At 44.1% G+C, this 12,787-nt stretch overlaps 1 protein-coding gene across 1 annotated transcript in view; it reads left to right on the top strand.

Annotated features, from left to right (window-relative positions):
* Window positions 1-2,673: 2,673 nt before the first annotated feature.
* Window positions 2,674-12,787, top strand: part of LMBRD1 (LMBR1 domain containing 1) — an 86,317-nt gene continuing 76,203 nt past the window's right edge. Inside the window, exons 1-2 of the mRNA XM_050893833.1 lie at window positions 2,674-2,733; window positions 3,301-3,477. Coding sequence (XP_050749790.1) covers window positions 2,674-2,733; window positions 3,301-3,477 — 237 coding nt within the window. The remainder of the gene's footprint in view (window positions 2,734-3,300; window positions 3,478-12,787) is intronic.

The following is a 12,787-nucleotide window of genomic DNA, read 5'->3' on the forward strand; positions in this document are numbered from 1 at the left end:
AAAACTGCACCCATGACCAACCATCCAAGCAGCTTGTGAATAACCACTGCACTCGGCTTCCACCTGCACTGCTGTCACAGTAAGTTAACACATGGTACAGGTATTTGCCCCTGCAAGCAACATTTCCCTCCACGAGCCAACACATCCCCTGCAAGGTTTACAAGCTCTCCAGAACCCTCCTCAACTCCATTATCACTTGGTTCATGAATCTTGCCACATGTCAGTGCCCTCCACACTGCCCTGATAAACAGAGAAGTACAGCATGTGTCCACTGCTCTGAGGGGAAGCTTCCAGTTCTCCTGTCCTCCCAAACACAGCTCCCTTCTTGCAAAGCTGCAAGCCCATCTGAACTCCTGCTGCCCCCAACCACGCCACACATAGCTTTTGACTGCCGTCACAACATTTTCACAGTAAACTGAAGCCCGGCAAAGATGTCAGCCCCTTCACAGCAAAGCTGTTCCACCACACACACCACCAGATACCTTCTCCTGAGAGAACAAGTCCACCTGAGCACACACCTCAGGTGCCCTGGATATAGCTCACGAGCACCGCCACACACTACTGTCTCATATATAGCCCTCATAATAAATTAAGGCTCAGCAAAGGCAAAAAACACTCTGGGGTGAGGCTCTCGCAACGCCTGCACCAACAGATCCCTTCTCTCAAGGGTATAAGCCCACGAGAAGTCCCACTTCTCACCTGACCTCACACTTAGTTCGTGAGCACTGTTGCCACCACAAGCTCCTGTCACCCACACTAGCCTCACAGCAACTGGCAGCTTGCCACTCCAGGGCCAAGCTCCCTCTGCCCCAAACGGTCTCTTCTCACAAGGCTACAAAACAGTCTGAATCTCAACAACCTCTTACTTTGCTCATGAGTACCTTTGCTCTCACAGCAAATGGAAACATTGCAAAGGTATCTACTGCTTCAGGATGAGAACATGGCCACTCCTGCACCCTGGCAGGTCCCTCCCTGCAGCTCTGTGAGTCCCTTGTACCGAGGCTGATGAACTAACAAAGCTCATGCACATTTTCACCCCTGAGCTGCCTGCACACCAAACAGAAACCCAGCACAGCAGTCCATGCTCCAGAACAAGGCTCCCAATCTCCCCCCTCAGGCACTCCTGCAGACACCTTTGCACCTGACCTGCATGAAGCATTCACAGCAAAGTAAAGACTAAGACAGGCGTCAGCACCTTTAAGGTGAGCCTCTCACACTCCCCATGCCACCAATTCCACACTCTCAAGGCTACAAGCTCCCCTGAGCTCCACTTAAGCCCACACCGACTCCCTTCCCAAGGCCACCCTCACACCGGCCATTAGCGTCCCCCTCTCTGAGGCAAGGCTTCTCGAGAGACCACCATCCCGCCCCGAGGTCGCGTATGACGCCACACCCTGCTCCCGCCCCCCACCGCCCTCACAGACCGCGGCGGCCCGGCACCGCCGCGCCACGTCCCCTCTCGGTAGGCTCCGAGCCTCCCCCAGCACCCGCCGCCTAACTCACGGGTACCTCACGCCACTTGAAAGCCTCCCAAGAGACGGGGGTTGCTCCAGGGCGAGGCCACCTACCGCCGTCGACGGTAAGAGCCTGCCTGCGACCCCCCCGCCCCACCCGTCGCTCCTCAGCGCCATCGCAGTAAAGTCAAGCCCGGGACAAAGGCATCGGGGTGCGAAGCTCCCCCACCCCTGCGGCGCACACCCCAGCCCGCCAGGCCCCTTCGGCCGCAAGCCGCGCTTACCTCGTGAACACCGCCCCCTCGCACCCACCGGACGAGGCCCCGTCCGCCCCCGCCGCCGGACGACGTTCCCGCCCTCACGGCTCCGCCCACCCGGGCTCGTGCGCACCGCTGCCGCCACACGCTGCCTTCCCCCCCCCCCCCCCCCCCCGCGAAAATTGCTCCACGTGTGTCCGCACGGGTACGAAACGCTAACAAAGCCCGCACACCTGCAGGCGCCTTTAGGAAGCTGTACGTGACGTGGAGAAATATTTTAGGTACTTTCACGGAGAAAAACAACAATAAAAAAATTGAAAGCGCTTGATATCTCTAAGTGCCTCTTTTATCTTTCCCCAAACCCCCTTTTGCCTCTCCCGCGGCCCGTTAGGCGGGAGTCCCCACAGACCGAGCGCTGCCCTCCCTCTGCCTCCCGGCCCCGGGAGGGGAAGGACAGACAAACCCCACGCGGGAGCAGGGGGTGAGGACACCCGGCCGCACGTGGCAGCAGCCCCCCGCCGCGGCTCACGCTCCGGGGGGGATCACCCTGATGGGCCCTAAATCCCCCATTCCTGGCCCCCGGCCGCTGCGCTCGGTCGCGGGACGGCGGCGAACCCCGGGCGTGGGAGGGGCTCCCGGTAGCCCGCAGCTGCCGGCTCTCGTCACCTTTCCCCTCCGGCCGCGCCTCTCCCGCGTCACTAACGCGGCGGACAGTCCCTGTGTGGCGACCCCCTGGCTACCAGCCCCTCATTGCTGCTTGCTGCGCCGATAGCGGGACATGCCAGACCGGGACAGGACCCGCCAGCTGCCAACTAAAGCGAAAGCTGTCACAGGCACATGACGTCACACTCTGCGGCGCGCCCAGCAGTTGTTAGGTACGGTCCCCGTGGTGACGTGATGCCCGCCCCGTTAAAAGTCCACGCCTCACGGGGGCGGGTATGCTGTTGCTGACGGAAGCGAAAATGGCGGCGGCCGTCTCCGAGCTGCTGACGGGATGGTGCCTCTTCGGAGTGGCGCTGCTGGTGAGAGGCGGCTGTCCCGCGGCCCGGGCTCGGCCGGCCCCATCATACACCCCTTCCCCTCCTCAGGGCCGGTGGGACCCCTGCCTTCCCTTCCGCTAGCCCCGGCCGGGCCGGCTGCTCCTCCTTCCTCGGCCCCTCGCTGTTCCAGCTCCGGGCTTCCAGTCTGGCCTCCTCGTTCGGCCTGTACTCCCTCCCCGCAGCCTGCCCCGGCAGCGAGCGCTTCCCTGCAGCTCCTGCCGGTGCCTCGGCGGTGGTGCCGTAGGGCGCAGCAGAGCCCAGAGCTGAGGGTGCGGGGCTGTCTTGCCTTCCTGCATGGGTGATCAGCGCTGCTTGTTTGTGTTTTAGCCTATTTCGTGTGTGAGTGCTGCTCTTCTTGTTGCTCAAGCTGTTCTTTGCAAAGGTGCAAAGAGTGAGTTGTGTGTGGTGAATATAACACTGATGCTCAGGTAGAAAGGGTGTTGATGCTATGCCAGTCATCAATACCAAGATACAGAGTCTTAACTTCAGTACCTGCTTTCTGACATCCTTATTATGCAAATCATAATTATCTTTCCCTGTGTATTTCAGGCTATTCTAATTTTCTGCTGGGTTTATGTGCGCAAGTATCAGAGTCGGCGGGAAAGTGAAGTGATTTCTACCATAACAGCTATCTTTGCATTGGCAGTTGCTCTTATCTCGTCAGCACTACTACCAGTGGACATCTTTTTGGTTTCATATATGAAAAATCAAAATGGTACATTTAAGGTATGGAATTTTAAAAATGTTAATTACCTTTTCAAAAGAAGCACTTGTGTTGAAAGAGGATGTTCTTGAGTTGTCAAAGTGTTTAAAACCAATGCTAATACCTGTTCTAGTGCCTGAGTTTTTTTGGAAAGCTGGGAACTAGTACTGTGAATACAACACTGAGCTCTGTTTGTTATTTGAACTGGATTTCAGTTTTCACTTCTATCACTTATTTTCTATATGGTACTCATTTCCAAATGCTCATTCCTTCTGTTGTGCTAAAAGGAGTGCTTATACTATCCTGAAGATATAATTAAATCTCTTAAATGTTGCTTTTTAGTATATCATAATGGGGCATTGTAGAATGGAGTTTGTTGCCCCTTTGTTCAAAAACAGACTGTATTGCCCATTTGCAGTTTAAGATTATTTTGATTGTCTTTTTTGCCAGCATTCTCTTATTCTGGTACTGAAACATTAACACTTCTAAAGATTTACTGTGTTAACTCAGGCTCTACATTATAGGTAGATTAATAAGCACTTTTTTTAAAGAGGGAAAGGTGGAAAAACCATTGGGGGAGGTGAATACAGCAGTATCTCTTCTTGGCTGATGGTGCCTTAACTGAACTACTGTTTTTATAAACTTAAACTGTAGGGGGTTGCTGTGCAAAATGAGTTCTTAATGAGATGAGTACTCACTGTAGTCTGCTCTAAGCATTACTGTAAGTAAGAGTTCTTCCCAATGCTTAAGCATTGGTCTTTTTCATTTTCAAGGAGGGTTCTTGAAGGTAGTGACCCAGTGTCTTTGTGAGGGCACTACCATTAAAAACAGGTCAAATTGAAGCATATGAATAATTTGAATAGCAGCTTAGTTTGGTTTGGAGCCTACCTGGGTCTGTAGTAAAAGATATGCTCCTGAAACAAATGAAAGAGTGGGCAGATGGTAGATGCCTGCACACTAGACTCAAAGACTGTATTCCCTTCCAGGCCTACTTCCAAAGGAAAACCTAGGTCCTGCCAGATCCTTGATAAAGCTTCAGAGCTAGCTTGCAGCCGATACAGTGCCTTTTGGCTGGTGCTCATGGAAATGCAAGTCATAAGAAGCCTTTAGAATTGAGCAGTGACATGATTTTTGTTGTGTTTATCGCTCAGTGGTAATACAGAATAAATTAAGCTATTGTTCAATGTTATTGTTAAAAGTTTGTGTCTTCAGACCTTGTTTGTTCAGAATTAAAATGGATATAGAAGATGGAAGAGACCTTTCATATGTCACGATACTAGTAGTTCAATGAGAAAAATACTGAGTATTAAGAAATATATTGAGCCTAACTAGCTAGAGAAATAACAATGATGTAACTAGGCCCAGCTGAAAAATGTACATCTGCTGGAGACTAAGCAGAATTTCCTGTTGCAAAGGAGACCTGTTTTGTTAATGTATGCGTTCCCTGATTTGAGAAGCAAACCTGTGAGGAGGATAGGCCAAATGTGGTCATGCAGTCACTACAGTCTTATTTAAGGAAGTATGATTAATAGAAGGAAAATTACTGTACTTAAAATAGTGGTTTTTCTTGAGCTAGATTTCTTTGTTAATGGCCACATGCTGTGATATGATGGAGTGGGTAGATACTGTTTAAAAATTGTACCTGAAAGCAAGCTTTCATGGTTGTGGTAAAGCTTGTATTTCTTTAAAGTACCTTTTTGCCTATGCCTCTGAGGCTTCTTGGTCCAGCTTAGTTCCTAGTGTTAGTAGATGCTGCTGATGGCCTGTTGAAAGAAAATTGCTCTGTGCTGCCTTGCAGAAGAATTCTTCCTTCTCTTTTAAGGCTCAGCTGAATGAGTTTCTAGGTTTGCAGCAATAACATGAGCTCTTGTGATATTAATACATTTGATCCAACACAAGTGTTGAAATTGTGATATAGAAGTATTAACGTGGCCTTCCTGATAAAGTTGAGTGGATCTGAAGTCAGTCAGAACATACAAGCCTATACGGAAACACACAGCTTTTTTGATTTGGTAACTTCAATTTAGGAGTAATGTCAAGTTAGGAGGTTGACAGCATCTTAACGTGAGATCTTCATGAATTGTTAAAGCTTTTAACACTATCCTGGGTAACGTGCTTCTTTTCTGCTGCTGCTTCACAAGTAGGACAGACTGGATTGGGTTCAGAATATTTCCCAGAGACTACTGCCCTTCCTCTGGACTGTTCTTTCAAACCCAGCACCTCCAAAGCACTATATCCGATGCTGGGATCGGAAGGACTATGACTCTGGCAAGAATCCTTTGTTGTTTTGGATGGCCAGAGTGAGTTAAGTCTTCACTAGATTCTTCTCAGTGAATTTTTGAGGCAGATCCAGGTAGCAGATGTGGATAACACTCTGTGTAGATAAATCATTAGTTCATCAAAAACCCTTCCAACTGGATAATTTCAGAGCTTATGCCAAAAGAGTAGTGGCAGTTATCCAGATCCTAGGTAAACAATTTTTTTTCTGTACGTACTCTTTTCCTCTACCTCCCAACTGTAATTCCCAGTATCAGTGTTAGAGAGATGAGAAAATCAAGGATGCTCAGCTTACAAGGAAGACGTACTCTATGTGGACTTTCACTTCATTTTTAATGCATCTGACCCTACTATCAACTTGTAGATATTCTTGAGGTTTTTCTGTGAACGAACTTGCAGCAAACTCTGGGAGAAGCACGTTATACTCACAGCAGAGGTTAAATTGAAGGCATAGTCTGATGGTTTGAAGTTCTCATTGTGAATTGTGTGTGCAGTGGCAGGTGAAGGTATGTGTCCTGGCTACAAGGATTGGCTTAATTGTCTGAAGTATAGTACCCGGGCAGATTACCCTTCTCTGAAGACTGTCAAAATGCTGCTGCTTTCTGGATGAATTCAGTTACAACAGTGTTGTGTAGCCCTCTTCCATGATGTGTTCTGAGGTGTCTTCCTTGACAAGGGCCATATCCTATACCTTGGTCAGCCTTTGTTAACCTTGACGTTTTGTCCATTTTGACAGGACTGCTAAACTTAAAGTACTGTTTATACATTTTTCAATTAAGACAAGTTATTCTTTACTATAAACAAGTGGCTTATGGCATTTGGTACCTGTTGGTGTCTCTTGCCATATTTTGTGAGACTTATCAAATATTATCTTAAAGCTTTTATAGTGCGTGAGTGAATTGAGCAGTTTTGGTATTAGAAGGTTTTGTACAGTAGTTGTGTCGTCCTTTAGAAAAAGAGCAGTGGTGCATGGACTTGGGTGGTCATTATTCCTATGTACAATAGCATTCATTGCAACACCACCTTTTTTGGAGGCTGGGATTACTTTGATTCATAGTGCTGTTAAGTAGGAAAGCAGGCTTTTGGTTCTAGTACTAATCAAAAGAACTTGAATATTACCTTGTAAGCGAAGTCCTGATAATATTCACCAGCACCACTTATCTTGAAGGTTCTGGCTGTTTGCATTGACAGTGCTTTAGTGTGTGCAATGGACTTCAAATACATCCAGTTGGATCTGATCTCTTTGATCTGAAAGCTAGTTTGATTTATAACAAGCACTTAGGAACAGAAAACCTCACCCTAGCTTGGAGGCTAGGGTTGCTGCTGGAACCCAAGACCTCTGGGTCTGACCTACAAGTCTCATAAATATTTAAAACATATCTGATGCTGTCTTGCAGTAGGAAGACTGCTTGAAACAAGGATGTTATCATCACCATGCTGTCTCTTTTATTCTATTGTTGATGCAGCAGAAGGCAGGGGAGGTGATGAGAACTTTTCTTTTTGAAATGTATGGATTCTTGCTACTATATGAAGTTAAAAGCCGGTGGCATTTCTTTCAGTCTGGTTAGACTGAACACCTCACAAACCTTGGGTGTCTGCCTGAGCTGTTAAAAGCCAGTTGTCTCCTTAACGATTCAAGGAGTAGCATCTGTTTAATGGGAGATCCTTTTTTCCAAATCATTCTATTACGATTTTTTGCACCTTGGGGGAAACTTCTGTAGCTGCTCAGAATACAGAACCACTAGAAATGTCAGATTTTTTTTTATTCTAGAAAGGTGTTAGCTGAGAAATCGTTATCGACTGAGGCCATGCTTTCTGTCCTGAGTAGGAATTACTACTCGTGAAGTAACAATACTTGGCCAAAATATTCATGGTAGGCAGAGGTGTCTGAGATATGCATGTTTCTGGATGTTACTCTCCATCTGGCAGTCAAAATCCTGGCTGTGTCCCATTTTGGAGGTAACAGGCTGGAAGATCTGAGACCAAGATATGAAATTTCTTTATATCTAACCATGCTATGACCCACTCTCCAGTCTTTGGTATTATATCTTCCTTTTGTTGGCTAAGCTTTGGGAGAGGCTAATCACAGAATGATGGCTTCATCTACATTTGATGAAACATCACAAATACCAAAACTTGGAACGTTACACCACTTTGAATTCTGTTAAGATAGATTTGCAGAGAATGGGAGCTATCTTCACTGGGTACTCATGAAATTCTTGCATGGTCCAGCAGTGATAGTAGAAATGTCCCCTTTAACAGGGACAAAAGAGTGAAGTTCATGGCTGTTCCCTCACCAAAAAGTGGGGAAGGTCAAAAATGTCAGATTAGCTTGTACTGCTTTTGTTTGTGGAAGTTATCTGTACAGTTTGAGTAATACTGTTCTGTTGAAATACATTAACATAAGTCACTAACTGGACACAGCTGCTGGGAGAAGGAAGACTCTGATCAATGATTACTGGGGGAAGCAAGTGTTTGTCATAACTAATTTTCTATGACTGTAATTATAAAATGAAACTTTTGCTTTGGTTTTGCATTTAGGTAAACTGAAAGTGTCTTAAACTGCCTTTTTATATCTTTATTACATAGCAACATTGTACTAAACTATTTACTTTTTATGCTTGTAACTATTTAAATTTCCTGAATCCTTCAACATGGCTTGTGTTAAGGAATACTTAAGAGTAATAGCTGAATGTAGGCCATCATACTCATTGCACATATCCTTGCAATTTGTTGATTCCCTTATCTATCAATACAATGCATTGTTACAGGTATTTTAAAGGTGATATGATGTACGCTTGCTAAACTGCATGGAACAAAATGAAGTACAGCAGAGCAGTGCAGAGTGCCTGAATTCTGCAGATCTTTGAGAATTTGTGGTCACGTTTTCACATCTTAAACTGCTGCTGAAGGCAGCAATAAATTCTCACCTTCCTAATCTATTGGGCTTCTAAAGTATTTGCTGTATATATTGTAAACTTGGGCCATGAGGGATGGAGAGGAAAACAGACTAGATCTAGAGGCTGTCCAGATGAGTTCTCACCTGAGTCCTGGATGTGCTTGTCCAGTAAATTCATATACCTATCAACTTGATGTATCAGCACTGCTGCTGAGAATGTCAGAGCTCTGACACTCACTAGGTAGCAGTGATAATTTGCCAGTAAGAACAAGGATTTTTACCTCCTTAGTTTGTGTAAACGTGGGGCTTCAGCAGCTGACTGAAAGCTGACATAATAGATATGATATACTATTAAATTGGCTTGCATTACAGATTCTTCTTGTGCAGAATAATGCAAAGTTTGTAAGTTCAGGCACATGTACACAATGGTGAAATGTGCACGTCTTTGCATCTTCACATCTTCTAATGTAAGATAACATCTCAATATTTTAATATGCTGTAATGTACATTTCCTAGTATATTACTCTGGTCCTGTACACAACTTAACAAAATGAAAAGCAATTACAATGTTTTAAAGTTCTACATCTCTATCCTGTTATAAATGTTATTAATGCTTTTCTGGAGTTGGAGGAGAAGCAGTTTTTTGGCAGTTAAGCCCTGTTGTATTTAAATTACTAGGTACCTCTTCCTGTAAAGTGGCTGTGCCACTTAAACTTCAGGTCTTACTGTTGCTTTTCTTGCTTATTCTTGGCTGGTGTGGGTTTTGAATGTCTCCATTGCTCATAGGAGAGACCTTTTTCAAATGCTTACTTGGAAGTAAATAATGCCACCTGTTCAGTTCAGTCTCGCTTTTCCCTTAGGCATAATTAAAGCAATGCATTTCCTTGATTTTTAAGACTAGGCAATTTAAATGCTTTAATATTCTGTGTAAGTATTCTTAACTTATTATGATCAAATTCTTTCATGGTGTATTTTCATACAAATGCCTAGAAATTTTTCAGTTGAAACACTCTTGGGCTTGAGCCTGACAGTCTTCCAAGATTGGGCTTATTGTGTACCTGACAGACACTTAACTTAAGGTGTTGCTTCTGTCCCTTCTGCTGAAATATTTTTCGTCCTTTCTTTTTGCTGATTAGGTGACAAAATGCACGCATACTTTTCTACTCAAATTCCAGTTGGATGATAATCTAATTTTTCAGACAGTGAACTTAAAAAACTTAATGTAAAGTGGCCTACTGGAAGTCTTAATACAGTAACATGAAGGAACGCAGTGCCGATTTTGAGATAATAGAAAAATGAAGTGTTTATGGTATGTCATCAAGCCCATATTCCATGAAAATTTAGGCAGTTCTGAGAGAACTGAGACAGCAAGTGTTAAACTTCTTTAAGTCTTATGTGCAGTCTTTAAGGAGTATGCTCACTTGCATTTTTCATATGCTCCATATTAGTGGATGCATCTTTACAACAACTGAAAGGGCTTGAGCTTACCAGTTTGAAAAAAGCCTACACACAGAAATTGAAAGGCGCTTTGACAGTACTGGATCTTTTCTTTTCTCACCAATTCAGTTATGTTGGCACATCTCCAAAATTGCTAGCTTTTTAAGAATTTTGCTTCTGGATAACTACTTTCTTGATCTTGACTACATGTAGAGTGGATTCCACAAGACTTGAACAATTCTGGAATATATTTAAGCTGTACAGGCAGGCTTGGACCTCTGGATTCAATCCCTGAGTTTGGCTGCCAATGATCATGTTAGGAAACATTTAGCTTCCTTAAACCAATAGTTCCTCTTGAGGAGAAGAAAAAAGGGATGAGGGCAAGAACTTGACTTCAGCCTTCTGGCTGGGTGCAGTTACCAGCATAGCTAGAGTTGTATTTTCACTTCCATTCTCTGAACAGTTCCCCAGGACTGAGTAATGCAGTTCTGAAAAAGATCAACTTTTGCTCTTGTTCAAATAAGGGATATCAATGCTGTTACATTTGGGGAGCTGTAGGATCTAAATCCTAAGAAACATGGATGGGTCTCCTGCAGTTCTGTGGTAAGAGTTGAGATATATTACCCTACTAATTTCTGTTAAGAATTATGGCTTCTTGATCAGCACGTGACTTTTTGGATAGGAACTTCAGGAAAACAGTCTGCTTTTTGGTATTATGTAAAGAGCTTCAGTGCTTAGGCCAGAAACTCAAGACTGGCATATAGTTAGTATCTAAGCTCTGCTAGTGTGCATAGTATCAAGTAATCCAATAACGTTTTTCTAATACCTGGTTTAGGGTACTATTTTCTGAAGCTAACTTGAATATTCATGCAATTCAAGTCTTGGTCAAACTAAGTTGTAAAGGCTCATACTTCTGAAAAAGGAGATGATGGCTTAAACAGTGGATAACTAATAAAAATGAAAGTTTAAGCTACAACTGAGCATAATAAAAAGCTATTTGCCATTCTTTTGTCTTAAGTACTGTTGCATCTGTATATGTAAATTTTAGTCATAGCTATTCTGTGATAGAAATGCTGTGTGCGTTGTGTGCACTGCATACTGTGTCCAGCTCTGTGGCCCACAGTACAAGAAGGACATGGAACTGTTAGAGCAGGGCCACAAAAATGATCAGGGGGCTGGAACACCTCTCCTATGAAGAAAGGCTGAGAGAGTTGGGGTTCTTCAGCCTGGAGAAGAGAAGGCTCCGGGGAGACCTTATTGCAGCCTTTCAATATACAAAGAGGGCTTATAAGAAAGATGGAGAAACACTTTTGACCAGGGCCTGTAGTGACAGGACAAGGGGCAACAGTTTTAAACTGAAAGAGGGTAGATTTAGATTGGACATAAAGAAGAAATTTATGGTGAGGGTGGTGAGCCTCTGGAACAGGTCACCCAGAGTTGTGGATGCCCCATCACTTGAAGTGTTCAAGGCCAGGCTGGATGGGGCTTTGAACAACCTGATCTAGTGAAAGATGCCCCTGCCCATGGCAGGGGGGTTGGACTAGATGCTCTTTGAAGGTCCCTTCCAACCCAACCCATTCTATGATGATCTTAAGAGAGACCCTGTTATCAAGATACTGTGGGAATTAGTACAACACACTTGGGAGCTGCCAAAACTACTCAATGTTCTTTCTGGCCTGTAAAATCTTCCCTTTATGAAACTGTCCTATGCTTATTCCTGTATGCCCAGTCATTTGCACCTTTGCTAGCACTCTGTAGCCAGTAATTTTTTTAGAAGTAGCATTTTTTTGTATCTGTCTATGTATTTGTGCTCTTTAATGAGTGATTCTCTTATAGTGTTGCCAAATACAGTAGTAACATGAAGTACTGTAGAGATTCTCAGAAGAATATGGGTCTTTATATACTATTTATATCTAGACTTACATGCTTGAAAAATAGATGTTTGATACCTTAGAAAGGGCTATCTGTACAGAATTAATTTTTCTTCCTAATTCGAAGTTCTAACAAAGCAAATTCTGCTTATCAAATTTGACTCTGCCCTTTCTGTTGAGTTGTGTCTAGAAAACATTTTTATCTTGATTATCTGACTTTTCTTAGTAGAAGGTGTTCCCAGACTCTAGTTTGTGTTGCCATTTCTGTGACTGAAGTTCAGTACTGTGGATATGAGCCTCAAGTGGGATTTTGGGGCTGCTCTTTTAGCAATTCCCAGTGTCAGCCTTACTGATATAAAACTAGTGCTTTTTTGATTGAGAGGTGTTGATTTCAAAATGAGTGGATCCTTGACTTGATTGAGTCCCTCCATTAATGCTTTGCACATGCATATTTTCCTGAAGAGTTGCAAAGCAGATGTAAATGTGTTAATTATAAAATTAAATCCAATGCATCCAACTGCTGGGCTGGGCAACTCACAGCTTAGTTGTTTGTGCAGTCTTTTCTAATGTACCATGCTGCTTCCAAGCTTATCGTATGTTGGGTTTTGTAGAAAACTCATCCTGAGGACAGCTTTGTTCCTGCAAAGACTTGACTTTGAAGCTTAGTGTCTGCTGCAGTGCTCAGAGTCCAGAAAAAAGGGCTAGAACTGCAAATAACCATACCTCCAGTTGTCTTTCACAAAACACTTTGAAAAACTGTTCAGATTGAGCTTCAGACTCAGTAGCTGCATTTTCTGATATGTAGAAAACAAAAATCAGTTTCATAAAAATAGGTATTGCTGTTTAAAT

Source organism: Gymnogyps californianus, chromosome 3 (assembly GCF_018139145.2).
Source record: "Gymnogyps californianus isolate 813 chromosome 3, ASM1813914v2, whole genome shotgun sequence".
Classification (NCBI taxonomy): Eukaryota; Metazoa; Chordata; class Aves; order Accipitriformes; family Cathartidae; genus Gymnogyps; species Gymnogyps californianus.